This window comes from Furipterus horrens, unplaced genomic scaffold, assembly GCF_987537825.1.
Source record: "Furipterus horrens unplaced genomic scaffold, mFurHor1.1.pri manual_scaffold_11, whole genome shotgun sequence".
NCBI lineage: Eukaryota > Metazoa > Chordata > Mammalia > Chiroptera > Furipteridae > Furipterus > Furipterus horrens.
Genome location: NW_028327181.1, coordinates 45,033,419 through 45,058,816, shown reverse-complemented (window position 1 = coordinate 45,058,816; position 25,398 = coordinate 45,033,419). Strand labels below are relative to the sequence as shown.

Genomic DNA, 25,398 nt, shown 5'->3' with positions numbered 1-25,398 from the left:
AGCCTAAAAATATGTTATCTATGTTAGTGTGCAATGCCTGTTATAGAAAAATTAATAAGCTAAATTTTAATTTAGAATATGGTAAATATCAATAAACACAACCCACAATAAAAGCTCTTTAGCTTCCTTGACGATTTTTACAAATGTAAGGGGTCCTAGGACCAATAGGTTTGAGGACTCTGGGCATTTTGGAAGAGTCTGGAAAAGGCCTTTTATACACGTATACTTGGGCAATCCAGCAGGAGAGGGCAGGAAAGGGGGCCCCTCATGGTCCTCCCTCCCAAGACAGCCTGGGAGCCCGCCCGCAAGGCTGGCTTCCAAACCTGCACAGGCATCGGTGGGACCTGGACCGAGGCAGGCCTGCTGACCGGGCTGCTGCAGAGCACAGAACACACTCCTTGAGGCACCCAGATCCCACGTCCCTGAGTGTCCCCACCTGTGCAGGCGCCCTGCTCACCTGTAAACGGGGTGTGGCTGACACACTGGACACACACTGCCATCCCTGCTGGCCTCCAGCACGGAGTTGGGGAACCACACGACCGATCGACATGCTGGGAAACCTGTGCAGCTGAGGTAGAACCTGGGGGCATGGAGACCCAGATTAGGCAGGAGCCACCAGACCACAGGGAACAGGGGAAACTTTTCTTCAGCAGATTAAAGACACGCATTTGTCTGGAGAACACTTAAATGGATACAGACACCGGTAACACAATGGCTTAGAAACACTAACCTGTGTTTACTTCCCACCTCCCTAAAAAAACCCAACAGCTACAGCTGACTCTGTTCTCTGCTGAGAAACGGCCACAACCCACCTACCAGCCCTCAGGCCACAGCCCTGAGTCCCGAGGGCTCTGCTTAGGCCCCATGCCGAGCACGCTCACCCTGCCCCCACGACCAGTGTCAGCCTCCACGGGAGCGTGGGGCGGCGAGGGGCAACGTGGCGGTCGCCCCAGGATGCCTGTGATGAGGGCTAGGGAGCCAGGACTAGAGCCCGCCCTGTCTGAGGAGGGAGCCTTTACTCTTAACACCTGCACCACATCTTTTTTTGGCCATTTCTCGACGCCTTCCAGTCGTGAAACTCCAGGGCTGGACTAGCCTACACGCACACAACTGATAAGAGTCTCTGAATGCCCCTGGGTATGCCCCGACCAGGAAAAACAAACCAACAAATCCAAAACCCCAATTATTCAAAGAGCAAATCCAAAATCCCAGAAATGAGAGTGATCAGATTAAGCCTGGAGTGGTAAATCTCACAAGAGCCTCCAGCCCTACCTGGGTGACTCAAGGACTTAGCACACTCAGAACTAATACAAAAGCAAGGATTCTTTCCCTTTATATCCCAATGATTACCAATCCATTCCCCCACTGATGGCAAAGAACAAAAGCATTGATAGCACTTCTGAAGCGCTGACACATGGCCGCCGGGCACCAGGCTAAGCCTACAGCGGCACTGGCTTATACGCCTGTGGACAGTGCGTGTCCCGCCATGGGCTGCCAGGGCCGGCCCCCAGGCCCTGGTCTCTGAGCCGGAAACCACCTGCTCACGCAGCACAGAGGCGAATAGCACCGCAGCCGGAGGGGCCGGCAGGGCGGCCAAGGGCCGTGAAGACCTGGGTCAAGCCTTGCCTTCCCTGCTCCCCAGGGCTGCCTACTGTAGACGAGCCCTCAACCTGCTAAGCTTTGGTTGCCACTCCTTGGAAAGCTGGAGTAAAAACGCCTGCCCTGTAGGGTGCTGATGGAGTTGAATAAGAACGTCTGTTGAGCACCTTGTATCGCGCAGCCACAGGGATGGCGTGAGACAAATGATGGCTACAGCCATGCCCGCCACTTCTTCTGTGGACGTCCCTGCACCAGGGTGGTGTGTGCAGCGAGGCCAGGCCGGCAGCCTGGGCCTTGGGGTACCTGCCCACTCTGAATGAGTGCGTTGGAAATGAAGAGGGATTTAAGATGCTCAGACCCAATTCGGGGCCACAACAAGAGAAGCAGATCACTGTTGGTGAGTACCTCTAAAGAAATCCAGCTGTGTTAGACCCCTGACTCTCTCCATGGAATCCTCACCCTTCCCACAACTTTGTGAGGTGGACTAGACTTCACTGTCCAGAGTTTATGGAAAAGAAAGTTGGGGCTCAGAGTAAAGTAACCTGCTTCAGGGCACAAAGCTGGTAAGTGGTAGAAGGGGGATTTGAACCCAGACCCACCTGGGTGTGAAGCTCACGCCTCTCCACCCTTCTCTACACACTGGATGAGGTAGGCACCATCCACAGATGACACAAGCCCCACCACCGCTTAGGCCCCCACCTCCTCTGAATCCCACCGCACTTCACACCAGCTCCCCGCCAGCCACCTTTCTATCTCCAATGCCTAATCTGGGGCTGGTGAGAGCAAGCTGCCTTTAAGTAACGACACAAACGAAACGTCAGGGCCTAGCACAAGCTGTCTGGCCAACCCGGCGGGTGCTAGGTGAGTGTGGTGGGGGATGGTGGATGGGGCAGAAGTTGGCCACTGACCCGCCGCTCTTCTTGGTTTTGAGGACCATGTCCTTGTTGCACTGAGGACACTTCCTGATAGGTTCTGGCACGGCTGGGTAGATGGCTTCTTGCTGGGCCACCTCTGCCCCTTCCCCGAAGTACTGGGACAAGGCCTCGTCCAATCTGAAGAAACAGCAAAGCATGTGCAAATGTCCTTATGTGCATACAACATGTGTGTGACCTGGGGAGGCAGCAGGCTGGTCAGCCACAGGCCCGATGCAAAGAACGGAGGCCAACGGAGAGGCGCTCTGCCTGAGCAGCCCCGGCTCCCATGCCTGCGGGCAGTTCCTGGGACGGACCCAGCTACAGGGCGGCTGCCTCTGCCTCGCCATGCACCTGCACAGGCCCATGCAACGCTCCTGAAGTGCCTGTCTGCGTTTCAGTTTAAACTTGCTCAAGCAGTTTTCAAAACTGGTGTGGGGTAGGAAACATTTCTAACCAAGTACATATGCTGCTTGCTAAATGGCCACCTCCCCACACTCCAGAGAACGGGTCACACACCAGCACTTGGATTTATTAATATATAACTGTGCTGCCTATACTAATTTAAGGCAGAGCTGAAATCAAGAGAATGGCATTTCTAAAGCCAACAGCCCAGAATAACTGGACCAGGTCCTTCTGTTTACTGTTTCTATATGGACAGCTCTATAGAAAGGAACAAACCAAACTCAGGAGGAAACCCCAAAGGGGAGGAGCCAGGGAACAAGGCCACTGGCCAAGGTAACGGGCTTGGGGGGCTTAACCAGCTGGAGGGCGGGGCTACGAGAGCACCTGGCACCCGTGGCTCCGCCTCCAGAGCCCCCGTTTCTGAGGAGCTGTCAGGGCCCAGGCCTCAGCGCTAAGCACCCTGTGAGCAGAAGAGCGGGGCTGGGCACGCACTTCTTAGCTTTAGCCACAGCTTCAATGAAAACCTGCTTGTACTTCTGGACCTGCTGCCTTAGAACCACCAGCTTGTCCTTCTTCCCCTCACAGATCAGCTTCAGATCAGCTTCCAGCTCAGCCCGGAGGTCAGGCTTGGACATCTCGTAGCCCATGGCATCATAACCTGCAGGGAAGAGCGTAGCATCCCGTACAGCCCAGACAACCCGACTTTGGCACTCCGGTGACCCAGCCCCGCCCGCCTCCTCACCTTCCACAAGGCCCATGCCCAGATGCCCGGGGAGAAACCGCTTGTCTGGGGTGAGCCCGACGTACATCCGGGCTTTGATCGTCTCGATATGCTCCGCATGCGTGGCGTCAGTACCTGAAAGCCACTCCACGTTACTCAGGCTAATCCAGACCTCCTTCCTCCCTGGGGTCCCGGGGGCCCCCTTCCAGTCTGCATTTCCTCTTCTCGGTAGGACACCTCCATTCACCTCTGGCCCACTCAGAAAACACAACGGCCCCCTCACCTCTCCCTCACTAAAGCTGTCAGCGCCAGCTTTGGAGTCCTTCTCTGTCTTTCTCCTCAACTCCACATGTCAGAGCTACAGCCAGAGCCCATACTGCCTCATCTACAACTCCAAACCCCCAGTCTTGTTTCTGGTCTCTTCCTGCACCCACCCCATTCTTCGCACTGTGGCTGAGAGGGCCTTTGAAAACATAGCTCTGCCACCAGGGAAGTGCAAACCAAACCCACAAAGGAGTATGACTTCATGTACACATGGCTCGGTACCATGAAAAGCAGATAACAATGAGTGTTGGTGAGGACGTGGAGACACCGGGAACCTCATGCCCTGCTGGAGGGGCATAACACGGTGCAGCTGCTGCGGAAAGGCCCGGGCTTCCTCAGAGGGCTGGACAGTCACCATTACCCAGCAATTCTGATCCTAGATTGTATACTCAAGAGAGCCGAAAACATATCTACACAAGAACTTGTCCACCAACTGAAAAAATGCAGACTAGTATTCGGTAATACAAAGGAACCAAGTGCTCATACATGCTACAACATGGATGAACCTTGAAAACATGCTAAGTAAACGAAGCAAGTTACAAAAGAACATATACTGTATAATTCCATTTATAAGAAATGTCTAAAATAGGCAAATCTATTGAGTCAGAAAAATTAGTGGTTGCCTAGGGCTGGGGAAATTGGAGAGAACAGGAAATGGGGAGTGGCTGGGTATGGAGTTTCTTTCTTCTCTTTTTTAAAAAAGATTTTATTAATTTTTAGAGAGAAGAAAGAGGGAGAGAAACATCAATGTGAGAACTAGAAGCTGATCTGGGGATTCTAAAATTACTGTGTCTGATATTTTGACACAGGATCTTGGCATGAAAGGTGTCATGGCAAAATTTGTTCCGCGGCTTCTGCTATTAGAGCAGAAGGAGCATCGTGCTGCAGTTGCTCATGACGTGATTCAAATTGCTACCAGACATGGAGGGCTAGACAGAGATGCTGCATCTCCCTCCACAACTAAGAAGGAACACAACTACCTCAAAACTAGAAACAACCAGTCCTGGATGGTGTGGCTCAGTGAATTGAGTGCCATCCTATGAACCAAAGGGTTGCTGGTTCGATTCCCACTCAGGGCGCATGCCTGGGTTGCAGGCCAGGCCCCCAATTGGTGGGGCGTGGGAGGTAACCACACATTGATGTTTCTCTTGCACATGGATGTTTCTCTGCCTCTTTCTCCCTCCCTGCGCCCCCCTTTAAAAAACAAACAAACAAAAAAAACTAGAAACAACCAGAAGTTTCAGAAAATCGAACTGCATGTAAGTCCAGCAAACAAAGATATAAAGAAGAAATACTCATCCAGACAGGTAGGAGGGGCGGAGCCGGGGCGGAGAGGACACGGTGTGGTGGTGGCAGGAGTGACAGGCCAGCAGAATTCACAGTCCCATGTTTTAAAGTCAGGAGGGACACCTGGGGAGCGTTCCCAGCTCCTCAACGGACCTCGCAGCCCACGGTCCCAGCACCGGGGAAAATCAAGCTTCATTGGTTCTGACTGTACAAACCAGTGGGGGTTGGGGCAGAGGCAGAAACTGCCGGTCTCAGCAGAGTCCGCTTGTTTAAAGGGCCCCCACGGTCCTAGAACGTCCGCAGACCCACCCACTCTGGGAACGACAGCCAGGGCAGCAGCTAGAGGGACACCAGTCCTGTGCAGAAGTGGGAGAGGTGCCTGGGAAAGGGGACGAGTGCTGGGCAGGCGGCATTGTTCCCTCTCAGACCCCACCCCCACATACAGCGCCACAATGTGGTGAAACAGGTCGCCCTGTACTGACGAATCCCTAAGGCTCCACCCCATACAACGTAGTAGGAGTGACAGCTCTCCTTGGGACACGGAAGCAAACAAACACAGGAGCCTGTCAGAAAGAGGAGAGAGAGAAGTATGGCCCAAAAGGGGAAACAGATGAAGGTTCCAGTGGGAGAACTAAGCGACGAGGAGGGAGACAACCTAACACATGAGGAGATAGACAACCTAACAGATGCAGAATTCAGAACACTGGTGATAAAGATGCTCATGGGCTTGATAGATATGCTTGAGTACGGCAAACACATAAGAGAAGTGAAGGCTGTGCTAAGTGAAACGAAGGAAAATCCACACAAAACCAATGGTGAAGGGAAGGAAACCGGGGTTCAAATCAATGATTTGGAACATAAGGAAGAAAAACACAGTCAACCAGTGCAGAATAAGGAAGCAAGAATTGAAAAAAAATGAGAAAAACTTCCCAAATTTTGCGAAGGAGATGGACATACAGGTCCGGGAAGCACGGAGGGACCGGGCAAGCTGGACCCAGAGGGGACCTCACCAGGACACATCATGACTGAGATGCCAAAGGTGAGAGATAAAGACAGTCCTGGGGGCAGCAAGAGAGAGGCGGAGAGTTGCCTACAGAGGGGTGCCTATAGGACTATCAGCTGATTTCTCAGAGGACATTTTGCAGGCAGGAAGGGACTGGCAAGCAGTATTCAATGTGATGAAAGGCAACTTACTCTATCCAGCAAAGCTATCATTTAGAATGGAAGGGCAGATGAAGTGCTTCCCAGACAAGGTAAAGGTAAAGGAGATCATTATCACCAAGCCATTATTATATGGAATGTCAAAGGGACTTAAGAAAAAGAAGATCAAAACTATGAATACTAAAATGACAACAAACTCACAACTATCAACAACTGAATCTAAAAAGTAAAAACAAAATCCAACTAAGGAAACCAGAAGAACAGAATAATAGGTGTGGGGATCATTTGGAGGGTTATCAGCTGGGAGGGGTTTGGTACAAAATAGACAGGGGGAAGTTAAGAATAATATAGGAAAGGGTGAAGCCAAAGAACTTATATGCACGACCCATGGACATGAACTAAGGGAGAGGGATTGCTGGAGGGAAGCGGGGTACTGGGCAGAGGGGAGCAAGGGGAAAAAACTGGAACTACTGTAACAACATAATCAATAAAATATACTTAAAAAAAAAAAAACTACCACCAATGAACCAGATTTCCTCAAGGTCATAACCAGAGATGAATCATGGGTCTCTAGCTATGATCCTGAAGTGAAGGCCCAGTCGTCCCAATGGAAGTTGCCTGGTTCTCCACATCCGAGAAAGGAGTGGCAAAGTCACAGCAAGATCAAGACCATGTTAACTGTATTTCTGGATTGGGAAGGTACTGTTCATAATGAGTAAGCCCCTCTAGGCCAAACAATTAATAAGGAGTACCACCTCAGTGTTCTCTGTTGGTTGAAAGATACAATATGACAACAATGGCTGCAGCTGTAGGCAACTGGTGATTGGCAGCTTCATCACGACAATGCGCCCACTCAAATCACATCTCATGCAGTTTCCTCTGAAATACCAAATCACCCAAGTGACTCAGCCCCTTACAGCCCAGATTTGGTGCCCTGTGACTTCTGGCTTTTCCCAAAACTAAAATCACCTTTGAAAGGAAAGAGATTTCAGACCGTTAATGAGATTCAGGAAAATCCAACAGGGAAGCTGATGGCGATTCCAACAAAACATTTTGCAGTGTTTTGAACAGTGGAACAGACACTGGGAGATCTGTATGAGGTCCCAAGGTGTCTACTTTGAAGGGGACTGAGGAGTCAATATCCTATATACAATGTTTCTTGAATCTTCTTCAATAAATACCTCTATTTTTCATATTACATGGCTGGATATTTTCTGGACAGGATTGCACTTAATTGTACATCTTTTTTTAAAAAATAATTAATTAGTTTGTTCATTTATTTTATTTTTAGAGAGAGGGGAAAGGAGAAAGAGAGGGAGAGAAACATCACTGTGTGGTTGTCTCTCACTTGCATCCCCAACTGGGGACCTGACATGCAACCTAGTCGTGTGCCCTGACTGGGTATCGAACCAGCAACACTTGGCTTGCAGGCCGATGCTCAATCCACTGGGTGGTGTACACCTTTTAAAAATATATATATTTTTTATTTATTTACCTTTAGATAGAGGGGAAGGGGAGGAGGGAGAGGGAGAGAAACACCAACGTATAAGAGAAACATCAATCAGCTGCCTCTCGCACTCCCCCAGCGGGGAACCTGGCCTGCAGCCCAGGCATGTGCCCCAACCAGGAACCTAACTGGCGATCTTCTGGACTGCAGGACAACACTCAACCCACTGAGCCACACCAGCCAGGGCAGGCCTCATACATTTTTAATGAATAAATCATGGGGAATGTACTACCTCTAATTTTACTGAAATGTATGGGCTCTGGATACTCCGGTGCTGACAAGTAGACTCCAGGTCAGAGCACATCTTCCTGAGCCACAGAGCTACGAAATTCACTTTGTAGGGAGGAGCTGCAGCTGCGAGGCAATAGCCTGCTTCCATAACACGCCCAGGGAGCTCCCCTTCTCTCCCCCAACTCCGTCTCCAGCAGACACTGGCCCTTCGGGACGAGGCTCAGAGAGAGTCCTCAGAGTCATGGGGAGAACTGCCGACGGGAAGCGGGTAGGCTACAGGACTTACTGGAAAGAACCATTCTGGCCTAGCTTTATTTTTAAACCTAATTTCTTAAAAAATATATATAAAAAATATATATATATTTTTGGCCCTGGCTAATGTGGCTCAGCATATTGAGCTCCAGCCTACTAACCAAAGGGTCGCTGGTTCAATTCCCAGTCAGGGCACATGCCCGGGTTGCGGGCCAGGTCTGCAGTTGGGGGCGTGCATGAGGCAACCACACAGTGACGTTTCTCTTCCTCTGTCTACCCTCCCCTCTCTAAAAATAAGCAAAATCTTTTTTTTTAAGATATTTTTTATTCTTTAATTACAGTTGATGCACAATATTATATTAGTTTTGGGCATACTACCCAGTGATCAAACATTTATAGAACTTATGAAATGATCACTCCAATAAATCTAGCACACATCTGCCACCACATAACCTACTTTCTGATTCCTAAACAATTATGGGAAATGCTTTAACAAAAATCTACGAGTATTGCCCCCCCCCCCCATGGCTAATAGCAGGCTGGCAAACTGAGGCCCCCTGGGGCCCAGCATGTTACGAGTGGAGGGAAGCCCGCTGTGTACAACGGGCTGTGACATCTGGGGGCAGTGGCTGCTGCTCAGCTCCAAACTGTCCGTGTGGGAGCAAAGGCGCAGGCTGCCAGACCTGATAATTCACAAAAGATGGAAGAGACAGATTTTTATGTGGAATTTCCCAAGTTTTATGTGTTGGTACCTTATTGAAACAAACAAATGCCAGCATGGGCCAAACATACAGAGTTTTATGGGCAGCCCCTGCTCCCAGCTGAGACCTCCAGGTCAGGGGAAGTGTCTGCCTTCCCCGGCGGGCCTCACCTGACCGCACTTCACAGGTCCTATGTTTACATAACCAGCCAGGCAAGACGTTCCATCAATAAAAACATTGTAACTCTCTGGAGTCTCAGATGATGGCTAGCAGTTTTTAGCAATGAAGTATTTTTAAGTTAATGTATATACATGTTTTTTTAGACATAATGCTATTGCACACTTAACAGACTACAGTATAATGTAAACCTAACTTTTGTATGTGCTGGAAAACCAAAAACTTTGTGAGATTCCCTTTACTGCGGTGGCTCAGAATCCAACGCCTAGTAGCCCTGAGGAACCTGCATGTGGGTGATGCAGGGCAGTGGTTAAGCACACTGACTGCGGAAATATTTAGACCTATTTTAATAACTCACACACTCTGTGACCCTAGGTTAAGTCCTTAACAGCTCTAAAGCAGGCCCAGGACATAACCCCCACAGCAGAGCGGCTGCACTGCAGAGCCGCTGGTCTCCACGATGAGGAGCTACTGACCGATGCCGTGCTTCTCCATGAGGGCAATGAGGTCAGCCTCGGTGAGCAGCTGGGGAGGGCTGGTCTCCCCGTCCACCATCTGCACGGTGCTGGGCTGAAAGCGGGAGCCTCTCTCATAGACAGGGAGGGTCTACAGGGAGCAGCAGAAGCATCAGTCAAATCACTCTGCCATGGCACTCGGGCAAAGGACAACTTGCAGTTCTTGCAGTTCAAACAACACGCCCACCATGTCCATCCAATGACCCTGGGGTGGGAACACGGCTGTCGCCCCCACCTCCCTGAGGCCCGTGGGGTGAGACATGGGTTCCGACCTCTGACTGAACCTATGACTCATCACCTTGTCACTCCAGCGATCATACGGGTACACGTCCAGATAGTTTCGAGCCAGAATCATGAGACCATGGGCCACAAAGCGCTCCTGAGCGATGTCAATCTCCACGGTAGTCTCCTGTCCCTGGGCATCCTGGGAGCAGCAAGCTAGGAAATGGCGAACGATGAACTCATACAGTCGCTGTTCATCTCCCTGTGAAGAAAAGAAAGTCTGAATCTCCCCGCAGAGTAACAGCGCTCAAGGGCCTCAGCATCAGTTGTAGTTTCTCCCGCTTTACGCCGCCTTTCAGTCCCAAGATCCACACAGAACAGCGCACACAGTTGCTGCTGCCCCTGCACTGAAGGGGAGTGCCAGGCGATGCCATTGCGTGCATATGGTTTAGGCTGATAAACTTCAGAGCTCTCCTCAGGCAAAGGTAAGCAAGGGAGTCATGTTGCCCTCAAGACTGGGTAGCGATCCTTTTTATTTAGTTATTTTTTAAATTTTTTACAATTCTCACCTGAGGATATATTTATTGATTTTATAGACAGAGGAAAGATGTTGATATGTTGCCTCCTGTACGTGCCCTGACTGGGGACTGAACTCATAACCTGGGTATGTGCCCTGACTGGGGATCAAACCCGCAACCTTTTGGTCTATTGGACAATGCTCCAACCAACTGAGCCACCTGGCCAGGGCTGAGAAGTGATTCTTCTGACGTAAACCAAACCTAAGCAGAAAACAAGGTGAAAGCATAAGAAGTTAGTAAGACACCACTGTACTTAAGAGAAATACAGTAAATATGCATCCAGCAGCCTTAGACCAACTTCACGAGCACAGGGGTCACAGTGATTTTCTGCCAATTCAGTAATCAAGCAGTTGGTGAGGCTCAATCTATCAAAAGCACATAAGATGCTCATACTTATTTCTATTAATTCTCTTTCTAAAAATGTGAGAGATCCACACTAATATCTATGTATACAAATGTTAATTTTAGTATATCATGTATCAAAAGTTGGAAAACAACTTAATTCTTCAAAAACAGATTTGGCAAAATAAATTATGGTACATCTATGCAATCCTTAAATGTATTTTAAAATAGTTCAGCATATGGGGGAAGAGAAAGTGAAAAAAAGTAGTTTATGAAACTAAGGCTACAATTTTAATGTAGGAATATTATATACATGCATAGAAAAAAGGTGGTTCTCAGTAGGAGGTAAGATTAGGGGCAATTTTTACTCCTTACAATTGTTTTTATTTTCTGAATTGTCTAAAATGAACATGTATTACTTTTAAAATCAGAAAGAATACTATGCTATTAAAAGAAGATGATAAAAAATAAAAAAAAGACCAGAATTTACTAACCTGCAGATGTCAACTAAGCCTGACTAGCTTGGGCCTCACAGAGCGTCCTCTGCAGCTGAGGAAACGCTACTTGTGGCAGTCCCGCTGTGATGGGTGTGACCGCAGGGTGCCGTAAGGCTACAGATACCAATCCTGCCTTAGGGGGATCAGAGGACTAGGCGCTCTGCGCGGGGGTGGGTGGGAACAGGTCTGGGAAGCAGCAGAGGGAGCTGACAGAGCAGGGCCATGGGTGGGGCTGGATGGAGAGCAGAACCCACCGTGGGGGTCTTTCATGGAAGCTAGTAGAACTATTGTTACAGAAACAGGGGAGTCCAAAAATCCCCAGAGTTTGCTGCTGGGGGATGGGGAGAAGTAAGCAGCTTTTCAAATGCTTCCACATGCCTGAGGCTGGTGGCTACTGTCTTTCTTATGCAAATGGATTTAATGCATCCAAAGCCTCAGGCAGATGGGAGGAGTCTTGAACCAGGGGACAGTATGGAAAGCACACAGAGCCTACGTAAGGGTCTGTGAATGGTCAGAACTGTTTGCAACGCCCACTGCGTCAGATGACGCAGTCAGGGATATATAAGCAGCTGCAGACATTTTAGCGGAGACGCTCTCTGAGACTCTCAAGCTCTCGTTCCGGCTCTGGCTCTCACTGGCACTCTGGCTCTGGCTCTGGCGCTCTGACTCTCGCTTGTGCTCTCACTCTGGGACTCTCTCAAGCTCTGGTTCGGGCTCTGGCTCTCGCTCGGGCTCTCACTCTGAGACTCTCTGGGACTCTCGCTCTCAGACTCTCTCTGGCTCTGGCTCTGAGACTCTCTCAAGCTCTCGTTCGGGCTCTGGCTCTCACTGGCGCTGTGGCTCTCGCTCTCGCGCTCTGGCTCTGGCGCTCAGACTCTCTCTGGTGCGCTCGCGCGCTCGCTCTCGCTCTCTCGCGTGCTCCCTCCACGTGGCTTGGTGAAGGGGCCTTCTCCATGTGGCTTGGAGAAGGGGTCTCCAGGCTGCTTTAAGAGGCTCTCGCCATGCAGTTTTGAGAAGGAGAGAAGATCCACGCGGTTTGCAGAAAGAAGGCAGTTTGCAAGGAGGCTGAGAATCCAGGTGGTTCTGCATTGAGAGCTGGAGGGCACCACAGCACAGAAAGGACCTCCCCAATCAGGATTGAATGATTGGCAGCTGCTGGTAAAGCTGAACTGTGTTTGGAAAGTAGGGAAACGGTTTCTCTGACTTCCCTAAAACCAGCCTGGTTTGGAAGGGGGGGAGGCAAGGATATGTGTTTGTGGGTGTTTTAAAGAGCATAAGACTTAACAACGGAAATCCGCAAATAACTAAATCTATATAACTGTTAAATAAACAATTCTTTTTCTTTTCACCAAACTCTGGTATTGAGAGTTATAATTTTGGCGGCGGGCAATCGGGCCCCTAACTAAAGAGCCCGTGGGTTTGTTTTCAACTGGAGCAGCCCAGGGGTTCTGTAACACTATGGCACTGACATCTCTTTTCTGAAGTGGAACAGATATTTCAAAATCACTTAGTTCCTAAAGAGCCCACAGAGTAAATCCAAATCCCACCACTGACCCCTCGCCTCCCTCTGGGCTGCTGTGGGCCGCAGTCAGGCAAACCCACCTGCAAGCTGCTGGTGTATTTGGTGGGGTGGATGGGAGGGTGAGCTTGGTCAGACTTGTTCCCGTTGCGTGGGGTGGGGCCACCCCGCTCTAGAATGCTCTGAGCAAAAGACCCCCAGCGTGGATCCGGGGTCTGCTGCTCCACCAGCGCCGCCAGGTTTAAGTCTCTGGGGAAGATGTTTGTTTCGGTGCGGGGATAGCTGATGTACCTAACACGCAGGAAACAAACAGAACAAGAAACTGGTCTATAATCAACTGGATTAGACTGAAACACCTGGTGACCCTGCAATAACCCAGCGGACCCAGACAACTCAAGCGAAGTCAACCTCGTTACCGCACTGAGGGAAGTTCTGAGAGGTGTCTCTATCCACCCCGGTCACCCCGCCGCGCTCCCCGCATAGAGGCGAGAGGCAGCAGGCTCTCCTGCTAGGATCCGCAGAGAAGCCGGGATCAACGACAGGATGGCACAACCTGGGTGAGCCCCACAGCACTGACATTGCAACAGTGTATGCTTCCACCAGCTTTTTCTTTTCTTCTTTCATTTATTTCTTAGAGCGAGGAGAAGGGAGAGAAACACTGACAGGTTGCCTCTTGCATGCCTCCAACCGGGGACCTGGCCTGCGACCCAGGCATGTGCCCTGAGCAAGAATTGGACCGGCGACCTTTCAGTTTGCAGTTCTCACCCCTGTACCACCTTTCCTGAAGTATAGCAACAGTGCCTCCCAGCAAACTATAATGCGGGCCCCACATGTAATGGAAAGTTTTCTGTCGGCCACGTAAACATTGACATTGTTTGTGTTCTTTTTTCATACAAGTCTTTGAAACCCAGGATACATTTCACACTTAAGCACATCCCAATTCGGAAAACCTAAATTTCAAGTTCTCAATGGTCAGCTAAAGCACGTGGCTGCTGCGCCGGTCTGTGAGGGCCCTGCTGCCGCTGGACGGTGCTGCGGCGCTCACGCCCCGAGGCGGCATGATTTACGACAGGCAGACAACTCCTAACGGTGCTTCCCCGCCTGACAGGGCCCCCGGCGGAGTTGCTGGGGAAGCAAGACTGGGACCTGAATTTACTCTGTGGGCCCTTGTTTTAGAAATGATTTTGAAATTACTTTTCCATGATCAGAAAAGAGAAATTAGTGTCAAAATTCTTCTACTTCAGAGCTTAGGTGAGATCTAGACAGTCCGTGCTTTCCCATAACGTCCATTTCTAAAGTATTTCATACACCAAACGCTATTTCAAATGTGGAATGCTTACCCTTGGGTGTAGAGCTTTTCGGCAATCCTCATCGTTTCCTTAGCATTTATCCTCAACTTCCGAGAAGCCAGCTTCTCAAGCTCCTGTAAAATGTGTCAACAGTGCGGGACTCAAAGGGCAGACCAAAGCACACACCCATCTTCAGACCGCCTGGCCCCGTCCCTCCAGCTGCCGCCTGTCACACAGAGGGAGAAGGCTGCCAAGGAAAGGCTTCCGGGCCTGCCAGGCAGAGCCAGATCCTGCTCCAGTGCTTCTCAGACCCTGATTTACAAAGCAAGACTCACCTAAGAAGTGAGCAGATTCCTGGGCCCTGGGCACTAGGGATTTGGACAGGAGGGCCGGGAAAGAGGCCGGAAATCTGCGTCCTTAACGAGCATCTAATACAGTGATGCTAACACAGGCAGCATGAGGACCACCCCTTGGGAACACCGTCCGAGACCCAGTCAATTCCCCTGAACGATGAATGTCATCTCCCAGGCCTCCTGGGAGGTAATCGACTGCCCTTTCCCCTTGGGGACATTCCAGCAATGATTGGCTACGTGTCAAAGAATACCCACCAGAGAGGAATAAGACACTACGTCTACCGTGTGAAATCACCCTCAGCACATGTGCACGTGTGTCACACCCACGGCGGAGGCCCTGCCCGCCAGCCCCGCATGTCTGAGCCCACGCGCTCTGCACGTCCAGCCTCTAGAGCCAGCCCCACAGGAACCACGCTCTGAGCTGCCCCACGGAGTGCTGACTAGAGGGGCGCCCTGCCTGCTGCGCTTCACCCGGACTTGCGTCCCATGGGGGTGGCTCTGCTTAGTGTCAAAATATCTGAGAAGCTCTGTTCTAGGGTAGGCTCATAAAGCAGGTACTTAAATGTTTACACAGGTGATGCAGAAACATGAAAAGAAAAATGCTTAGCTGGAAAAAACATACTTCAACTCTAAAAAATAAGCACATAAATAATAGGGAGAAGACACCAAGGTTATTTCAGTGATTCCACAAGAATGGCGTGGTGGCGGGTGCCTTACCCTCCTCCTTGCTGTTTCCCAAACCCCACATAAAGCAGCCATATCGCACTAATCTAAAAAAGGCACGAGGCCAAGCAGGCCCGTGGTTTGGAGTTTCTGTTCTTTCCAAGTGCTTTCCTGTGTAGCGCTGTGGAGTGATGTCACTGGGCCATCGCCTACAGCAGAAACCTGGTCCCCAAAACAGGAAGTGAGGGGCTGAGGCAATCCCTCCAGAACATACCACAGTGTCCAGCGCCTGAGGCCTCCACTTGCTCTTTGCCTTAAAACTGACCTCCACCACGGTTGCTGTGGGATCCTAGAAAGCCAAGAAAAGCAGAGGCCACTCTAAACTGCTCGGGCACCTCCCCCAGCTTCCCAGCAACAGCCCCTGCTCATTCTGGGTCCCAAGCACCTCCTGCAGAGGCCCCCGCGCTGCCCTGTGAAAACCCCCGTGTGACGCTGGCCTGCACCCACAGTGGGGCCGGCGCCACCTTCCCACCCAGACCAGGACTCCGAGGGGCAACGTCATGGCGTCCTCTGCAGCCTGTGAAATACAACAGCCTGTGCAGTTCCTAAGTGTGGTTTCCTATCTCACGTGCATGGTGTTACTTTTCTTTAAAAAAAATTCTTGATAATACAGTTAGAAATAGGAGAAATTACATAATACAACCTGAAGAACTCTAATCTTAAGATCAACTTCACACTTTTAAGAGGCTTCAGATGGACAAAGAACTCAGCTTAAGTGATTTGTTAATGAGAATATTTGTGTATCAAAATCCAAATTGCTCTTTCCAAATAGACTGGGACCAGGTGCTCTTGACAAGGAGCTCCAAGTATCCCGCCAGCTTTCTTTCTGCACATCCCAGTAAAGCACAGGAAAGGGCAGGTCTTCTTTACTGAGCAGACAAACATCCAGGGCGGCTGTGTGGCTTTCAGGGCACAGGGTGAAGGCGTGGACAGACGGTGACCCTGGGAGGCAGTGTGGTCCGGGGAGCTGGAGGCAGGCACACTGGGAGCCGGTCTGGCCCTGCCACTCACTAGCCCGAGTGTGTCTGTGTGCAGTTCCTTCACTTTCTCTAGCATCCTCATCTGTAACGTGGGGAGAGCAACCCCACCTGCACAGGCACTACCAGGACTGAAGAACAAAGCACGGAAACGCACGGGAGTCTGAAACGTAGTAGGTGCTTGCTAGTCATTACCCCCTTAGCAAATCAACATTAAACCTCCCAATGTGCTGCAGCCAAGAAGCAGAGCTGACTCATCAAAACTAGAGAGTGCCAAGCTTTATTTAGGCACCACTGTGGGAAGCCCCTGGGTTAATACAGCAGTCGTGTGCTGACCAACAGGAAGCAGCATTGCAAGGTGGGCCACCAGTGTGCAGGAGGCAGCGGGGCCACTGCCTGGCCCGTGGCCTGAGCTGCCCGTGGTCCTTCCCATGTGCTGCTCACTCCTGACACACTTTCCCCAGGTCCTCCTGTGGCTGCCTCCTGCTAATCACTCTGGCCTTCAGTCATATGTCAACCCTGAGATGCCTTTCATGACCACCAGGCCTAGAATAGCCCCTTTCCTGTTCCCCAGTTATTTATCAGTGTATAAAATTAACTCATTCACTCCTCTGTGACTTCCTTCTCTTTAGATTTCATCTGACCAATGGCAGAGAGCTGGGCCAGGTGCTGCCCAAACTCCTTCCAGCTCCGGGAATCTACGGCCTGGACTGGTCTGACTGAGCCTTACTGTTATTTTTTAATTTTTATTTACTGATTTTTAAAGAGAGAAAGAGAGAGAGAGACACATCAGTTCTTTGTGCCACCCACCCACGCACTCACTGGTTGCTTCTTGTGTGCACTGTGACGGGGGATCGGACCTGCAAGCTCGGTGTAGCGGACAAGCCAGCTGATCCTTAGTAATTGCTAGTGGCAGTGCTCTGCTTCAGGGGAGAATTTCAGCTATATATTTCCTAAAATTTTGATTTTACCTAAAAGGTCCACACATCCTTTTCTTCCATAGTTTTTAGTGCTGTTTTCATGGGGTTCTACTCTTACTGGTCCCCAAAAAGTGATCTCCTGAGATGCAAACTGAGAAGGCGAAAGCTCTTTGGGAAAGTGGGACAGGACCCCCCTGCCAGCACAAAGGTGGGTCCAGGAAACTGCAGACCCGCTGTCCCAGGTCACTGAGGCCAGACCACCGCCTACCTCCATGCACAGGTGGTAGAGGACGAGACACGCCGTGTGGTTAAAGAGACGGTGCCTTTTCCAGCTGAACTCGACCACGCCGTCCCTGTGGTCGTGAGTTACTATTGGGGAGAAACAGACAGGAAGGCCGTGACTCAGAGCCACAGAACTGAAATCTGAAGTGGATCCCGAGTGCTGTCACAGGAGGGTGGGGGGTGCCGCTGCTGGTCCATGGTGCCCCGGTCACTCCTGGGCCCTTAGGTTCCATTTGGTAAATGGGAGCACAGGCCCCTTCCCAAGCTCCAGCTGCCCCTCCCTCCCAGTGGGAGTATGATACAGGCCATCAGAAAGCGACTGTGGGACTGACTTTGGGAGGTTGTCAGCTCCTTGGTCAAGAAACGGCTGAAGAGAAACTATTCTCAGACGTGAGCCTGGACTGGAAACAACTACAGAGAAACAGCTTGTGTTCTGGTCTCATGCAGCTTATGCATGAGCGGGAGCACACACCCCTGCCCCCGCCCCCGCATGCCCTCCTCGCTTTGTTCTCTGTGCTCTCTATGACCTGGTACTGGGAACGTCTGGGGGGTGGTACAATTTCACAAGTTGGGTGCCACCAGTACACACGTAAGTCCTAATAAACCCATGTCTAACACAGCCAGTTCTCGGGCTGACAACACGCTGAGGTTCTCAAGGACCTCGGCTCTTTGCATAACAGGGTCCACGTCATAAACAACTCCCCCAGCCCTACCTTTAATTCTGTGGAAGATTTCTGGCACAAACGCCTGGATGGCTTTGAACCTCTCCACCACAAACCCCAGAGTTGGGAACTGGCAGCTGCCATAACTGATGAGCTGCTCCGCCAACACCTCGGGAAAGATCTTCTGAAGCCGCAGGGTCTGAAACCTAGTGAAGGCAGCTCCTGGACTCGAGGAACGAGGAGAAACAAGAAAATGACCGACAGCAAGGCCAGGGCTAGCTGCACATGTTTACACACAAACCTCACTTTGGGTTCCCTAACCCAATACCCAGTGGCCATGAGGGCCCGCAGAGGTGTCCGCACGGCTCCTCACCGATCCTGAGGTCCAGCTCCTGCCTCACGTCCACAGCATCGCTCACCCTCTGATCGGGCTTGGTGAGGTTTTCGCAGGCCGTCCTGATGGCCCGGGGAGTGATCTCAGAGAAACGGGCTCTCAACACCTGCAGAGTGGGCTTCACTGCAGAAGAGACAGACTCTCTGAGTCAAAGTCTAGTCACATTGCCCCCATCATAAAGGGCTCGCTTTTCTTAAACCACCTTGAACGAAAGGCAAATGGTTCAAGGAGCAGCAAGGCATCCAATTTTACTGATTAGGTTAAATTGATAATATGCTAAAGGGTAAATTTCATTATAACTGCCAAACTGAGTGTTGTCAGAAATAAAAGTGAGCTGAATTTAGCTTTTAACTAAAATTCTCTGGGTGAGCCTTTCAGGACTTTAACCTTACTTGCTCTCTTGGACCTTTCAGGAAAAGAAAAATGTGATTTAAAGGTCCTATGGGGGAATTTCATGCCCTGTCACAGAAGCAACATAGGACATATACGCTGTCCCTAAAAGTTAATGTATTTAAATCGCAGGAGTCATTACAGCGTCAGCTTAGGGAGAACAGCAACAGCCCCAGTCTGTGAAGCCCAAGAATGGCCTGCACATCACTTCCTCTAGGTTCTCTGGCATCATTAGCGCTGGGAGCGTCATTTCAGTTCACTTCAACAATTACTTATTAATGTTTAGGAGATGAAATTAATATAGTAGATTGCCCTGGCTGGGTAGCTCAGTTGGTTAGAGCCTACTCCCAATGTGCCAGGGCTGTGGTTTAATCCTGGGTCAGGGCATGTCCAAGAAAAAGAGGATCAAAACTATGAACACTAAAATGACGAGAAGCTCACAGCTATCAACAACTGAATCTAAAAAATAAAAACAAAATCCAACTAAGCAAACCAGAACAGGAACAGAATCATAGGTGTGGGGATCATTATGAGGGTTATCAGCAGGGGGGGATGGTGCAGGGACTAAGAAGCATAATCGGTTGGTACAAAATAGACAGGGGGAAGTTAAGAATAGTATAGGAAAGGGTGAAGCCAAAGAACTTACATGCACGACCCATGGACATGAACTAAGGGGGGTGGAATTGCTAGGGGAAGGGAGGTACTGGGCACAGGGAAGCAAAGGAGGAAAAATTGGGACACTATAACAGCATAATCAATAAAATATACTTAAAAAAAAGAGGCAACGAATGAGTGCCTAAATGGGCGGAACAACAAATCGATGCTTCTTTCTCCCTCTCAAGTCTATAAGTAAAAATTTAAAAATAAATTAATATAGATTAAAAAATCTAATCTTGCACACCTAAAAATTGTTATTAACAATAAAGTTAATTTTTTTTAAAAAGAAAAAGAAAGGAAAAACGAATAAAATTAACAAAACAAATAAAATATTCTTTTTTTTAAAATCCTCACCCAAGGATACATGTATTGATTTGAGCGACAGAGAGAGAAACATCGATTGGTTGCCTCCCATACACATCCCTGCGGGATCAAACCTGCAACCTGGGTATGTGCTCTGACTGGGAATTAAACCTGCGACCTTTTGGTGCACAGGATGGCACTCCAACCAACAGAGCCACAACAGGGCCAAATGAAATATTCTAGAATTATCTTCATACTTTACATATGGTGTTCATTCTTTTGTAAACATTCAATACATATATAATTAAAAAAAAAAAAAAGGACTTAAGTCCCTGTTCTCAAGGAGCTGGCCATCTGCTGGTGCTAACAGGACAGGCTCGAGCGTCAGGGCCTGTGCTACCTGTGGGCTCATTCAGTCCTCACGCTGCTCGAGAAACTGCCAGACAGGAAGCCAAGGTGCCCAAGGGGTCAGAGACTTGCTCAGGACACACGCCAGTGAGAATGGCAGGTGTGTCCAGGAGGAGGAGCACACAGGGAGGAACCGAGGCACAGACCCCGCACATACAAGCGGGAGAGTCATCTCTTTATGTGGTCCCGAAGCACAGAAACTCAAGTAGCCCCACTTACCAGCCTTGCATACGTGGATAATCTCAAACCCGATATTTTCACCTTCTCTGTCACAGTCAGTCCAGATCACCAGGGCCTGACACTGCCGAGTCTCTCGTTCCAGAGTTTTCTAAAGTTCCGGATGGGAAACGACCAGTGAGAGCCCAGCCCACAGAGCAGTTACTTTACCCCTCTGCACTAAACAGATCTGACTGAACTTGGTGAGAAAAAGAAACCAGGGAAAACTATTTCTACCAGTTCTAAGGCTGGTGAAGAAGGTAGTGCAATCCTCCAGCTTAGAACCACAGACCCATTCGTGAGCTGCTAAGGAGACTGAGGGCCGGATGTAACTATACCAGCATGAAGAAGCCTAAAGCTCAGCTCTGACAAACACGTGTGGCTCTAGTGGGTCTGGTTATGTTCTGGTTTTAAAAGAAGAACAAAAAAACTCATTGAGTTTTATTCCAAGGGCTGCCAATTACCATGAAGTAACGAACTGCTTGAAAACTCACAATTTACTGTAAATGACCACTTATTTATATTACTTTGTAGTTCCTTCATTCTAACTAGAGATGGGGTGGGAGCTCGAATTAATAATTTAACAATACTTATTCTCAGAGTTCACTTAAACAACTACTCTTCATAAAAAAGCTTACCTCAGTCCCTTGGCCACTTGGTTTGAATGGCCTCATTTATAAAATGAGGGGGAATAATTTTTAAAGTCATGGTACTTAATTTGGTGGAAAATCTTATCTCTAAATTCTAATGCATTCAAAATACAGAAGTCACTCAGCTCAATTATTTTGCGGTCATTCAACTCCAGTGCCACATATCTTCCAAAAGATCCTACCTTGATGTCTACAAAGTTCTCTGGGCAATACTTTTCAATTTCTGCTTCAAAAAGTACAAGGGGATTGCAGCTCTGCCTAGGGAAGAGAGGAAAACACAAACAGACACAAAAGGAAGGTCCTCTGTTTTGATGAGGAAAATCTGCTCCAGTGCACTCATGGGTAATCCCTAACAGCCAAAGTCCCACGTGAAAATGCCAGAGGATTAAAAGACTCTGACCCTCATGGCTAGCTGCTAGAAGAAATTCTAGAATGCTTTCATGCATATCTGCAACAGGATAAATGCAATCCAATGACTGCAAGAAGCAGCTCTGGCTATTCTGGGGAACACAAATAAAAGCGGCCGTACTGTAAACATATGGTAAAAACTCATAGTGGATCAGTTAACCCCAGGTCACTGCTATGGTCTCTAGTTTGTCTCCCCGCCCAGAATTCATACGGTGGGACCCTAACACCAGGCGATGTAGAGGGTGGGGCCTTTGGAAGGCGAGTGAGTCACAGGGATGGAGGCTCACGAGTGGGAGCAGTGGGTTTATAAAAGACCCCACAAAGCTCCCTAGACCTTCCAACAGGTAAGGGCGCAGGGAGAGGGCAGCAGTCTGCAATGGGAAGGCCCTCATCCGCCCACGCTGGCACTCCGATCTCCAACTTCCAGCTGCCAGAACTGGGAGGGGTACAGCAGTTGCGTATGAACCAGTCTGTGGCGGCTCGTGACAGCGGCCTGACTTGACTCGGACAGCCACCACAGCACCGTAAGTTACTCAGTAAGGCCAGCATGCCTCAAAACCCTGGGGCACTTTACAGCTTACTGCAAGAATCTGAAAGTTCCTCCCCCAGGAATTGTACTGACCATTTGCGAAACTGCATCTGGAAATCATGAGCCAGCAAATGTCCAGAAACCGAAGTCATTATCATGGTAACATTCTAAATGATAACAAAATTTGAGTTAGTCTTTTAGTGACTATATTTTGCCAAATCGTTCAAATAAAAGTGAGAACCGTCTAGTGAAGAAAAAAAGAGGGGTTGCGGGGGAGGGGAGGGACGAACCGGCGGGGCACAGAGGAGCCTTGGGGCAGTGAAACCACCCTGCATGTGATAATAACACGGTTACACATACACTGTCCAAACGCACATGCCGTGCGACACGGAGTGAACCTCAGTGTAAACTATGGACTCCAGGTGACAATGTGTCAAGGTAGGTTCATTAATTACAATAACTGTACCCTGATGAGGGATGTTGACAATGGGGGAGGCTGTGTGTGTGGGGGGCAGCAGAAGGTATGGGGGAACTCTCTGTACCTTCCCCTCAATTTTGCTGTGAACCTGAAATTTCTCTAAAAAAATAAAGTTTATAAGAAACAAAACAAAACAAAATCCAACTGATTGGGAAGAAACAAACACAATTATAGCTCTTTGAAGCCAAAAGCCATAGTAATAAAATACAATCACCATTCTAATTCTAGCACTATGCTGCTTTCTGTAGCATTTTAAATTTCCTCAAACTATTGTATATCGGCTTTTTTCTTGTTATAAAGGGCTGAGACAGAACCATATTTTACTAAAATTATCAACTGTAACAAGGGATCTTTAGTTCATAACAATAGCTACTCTTAAAAAAGTAACATATTCTACAATGGCCAGGCTGGCTAACTCTTCTTGATTTAATAATTCTAAAATACAAGTAATTTAAGGAGGACTTGTACTAAATAGCTGCTCTTTTTAGCCATAATTAAAAACTCAATGAATGTACACCACAATGGTACAGGAACTGAAAGCATGCTTCACTGTGTGACGGAAATGCTGTGATGGGTACCTGGCCATACAGATGATAATCAAATTCATAGATCTTGTTGAATTTCGAAAGTCCTTCCCTCTGTAAAACAAAACAGAAATAAAGAAAACACATAAACTACATAAGAAATATTTCTCAGCCTAAAGATCAAGCAAAACCCTTCTAACTGGAAATATTAAAAGTGAAACAGTCCTGGCTGGTGTGGCTCTGTGGACGGAGCGCCGGCCTGTGAACTGAAGGGTTGCTGGTTCAATTCCCCGTCAGGGCACACGCCTGGGTTGCGGGCCAGGTCCCCAGTTGGGGGCGTGTGAGAGGCAGCTGATCTCTCACACAATGATGTCCCTTTCTCTCCCTCTAGGTCTCCCTCCGTTCCCCTCTCTCTAAAAATAAACAAAATATTTTTTAAAAAGTAACAGTATTTCCTAAAGATAAAAAGGAGGCTAAATAACTAACACCATTTTTTAAAAAAATGTTTTATTAATTATGCTGTTACAGTTGTTCCAATTTTTTTCTCTCTGCTCCCCTGCACCCGGTGGCCCCCCCCTCCAGTTGCCCCCCCCAGTCCATGTCCATTGGTTGTGCATATAGTTCTTCTCAACATCTTCCTGTCTACTCCACTCCCTCCTACTATGCTTCTTAATTCCTGTACCATCTCCCTCCCTTTCCCCCCTGCCCCCTCCCTGCTGACCTCCCCCCAGTATGTTCCCCATCCTTATAGTTTTTCCACTCTCGTTGCCTACTTAGTTTGCCTTTGTTTCAATTCCCTAGCTTCTGTTGTTGATTCTTGTGATGCAGTTTTCATTTTAATGTTCATAGTTTTGATCGTCCTTCTTCTCAACCAGTCCCTTTAACATCTCATATAACAGTGGTTTGGATCTAATGAACTCCTTCAGTTTTACTTTGTCCTGGAAGCACTTTCTCTGCCCTTCCATTCTGAATGACAGTTTCGCTGGATAGAGTATTCGTGGCTGTAGGTTCTTGCTTTTCATTACTTTGAATATTTCTTGCCAGTCCCTTCTTGCCTGCAGGGTCTCCTTTGAAAAATCAGCTGATAGTCTAATTGGGACCCCTTTGTACATGATTCTTTTCTTCTCTCTTGCTACTTTTAAGATTCTCTCTTCATCTTTAATTTTTGATATTTTGATTATAATGTGTCTTGGAGTGGTTCTCCCTGGGTCCAGTTTTTCTGGAACTCTCTGTGCTTCCTGGACCTGTAAGTCTATTTCCTTCCCCAACTTCGGGAAGTTCTGCTTCATTATTTTTTCACATAATTTTTCTATTTCTAGTTCTTCTTCGCCCTCTGGCAATCCTATTATTCGAATGTTCGTTCACTGATAGCTGTCCCAGGTTTCTGAGCCTCTCCTCACTTTCCTCACTTTTTGTTTCCTCTTTCTGCACTGGTTGACTGTTTGTTCCTTCCCTATGTTCCGGTTTGTTGATTTGATCTCTGGATTTTATATTCTCACCACTTGTCTCATATGTGTTTTCATTTGTTTCAGTATGAGTAGCTTTCATTCCTTCCCTGTCTTGTTCCAAATCTTTTGTTAAGTCTGTAAGCCACCTTATAACTATAGCTCTGAACTAAGCCTCAGAAAGATTTCCTATTTGTTCGTCTGTCAGGTCCGTCATCTGCTGCCTGGTGAGTTGCATCACCGGGATTTCAATCGTCTGCTTCATTCTGACAGATTTGTGTTTAGCTTTGCTTCCTGGGCAGGCTGTAGAGGGCGGAGTCCCATGCATTCCTCACTACTCGGTGAGGGCAGCGATCAGCGACCTCTTTTGCCGCACTGTGGTGCTTTGTGTGGGGGCGGGGGTCCAACTGTCCAGATGAGCAGTGCTCGTTTATAACTTCATACGTTGGGCTTCCATGTAGTTTTATTTTCTGGAATTTCTGGTTATCTTTTGTTTTGAGGTAGTTGAATTCCCTTCTAGTTGTAGAGGGAGACCAAGAGTGTCAGTCTAAGCCTCCATCTTGGCCGGAAGTCTAACACCATTTATTAAGTGGTCCATCAAAACAGAGTTAAAAATACGGTTAGCTCAGTTGTTTAGAGCATCATCCAGATATGCCAAGGATGTGGGTTTGATTCCTGGTCAGGGTACATATAAGAATCAACCAATAGATCAGTGGTTCTCAACCTGTGGTTCGCGACCCCTTTGGGGGTCGAACGACCCTTTCACAGGGGTCGCCTAAGACCATCAGAAAACATACATATAATTATATATTGTTTTTGTGATTAATCACTATGCTTTAAT

General features: G+C 48.7%; 1 protein-coding gene across 2 annotated transcripts in view; it reads right to left on the bottom strand.

Moving 5' to 3' along the window:
• TOP3A (DNA topoisomerase III alpha) overlaps nt 1-25,398 on the bottom strand; it is a 36,163-nt gene that overhangs the window by 3,301 nt on the left and 7,464 nt on the right. For both annotated transcript variants that reach the window (XM_090257743.1, XM_090257742.1), the window contains exons 2-17: nt 23,167-23,226; nt 22,204-22,277; nt 21,356-21,431; nt 20,527-20,635; nt 18,529-18,672; nt 18,207-18,377; nt 17,480-17,580; nt 15,529-15,603; nt 14,290-14,372; nt 13,033-13,240; nt 10,090-10,275; nt 9,753-9,882; nt 3,658-3,771; nt 3,408-3,573; nt 2,508-2,651; nt 458-580 (exon numbers count right to left, since the gene is read on the bottom strand). In XM_090257743.1, the coding sequence (XP_090113869.1) occupies nt 458-580; nt 2,508-2,651; nt 3,408-3,573; nt 3,658-3,771; nt 9,753-9,882; nt 10,090-10,275; nt 13,033-13,240; nt 14,290-14,372; nt 15,529-15,603; nt 17,480-17,580; nt 18,207-18,377; nt 18,529-18,672; nt 20,527-20,635; nt 21,356-21,431; nt 22,204-22,277; nt 23,167-23,226 (1,964 nt within the window). The remainder of the gene's footprint in view (nt 1-457; nt 581-2,507; nt 2,652-3,407; nt 3,574-3,657; nt 3,772-9,752; nt 9,883-10,089; nt 10,276-13,032; nt 13,241-14,289; nt 14,373-15,528; nt 15,604-17,479; nt 17,581-18,206; nt 18,378-18,528; nt 18,673-20,526; nt 20,636-21,355; nt 21,432-22,203; nt 22,278-23,166; nt 23,227-25,398) is intronic.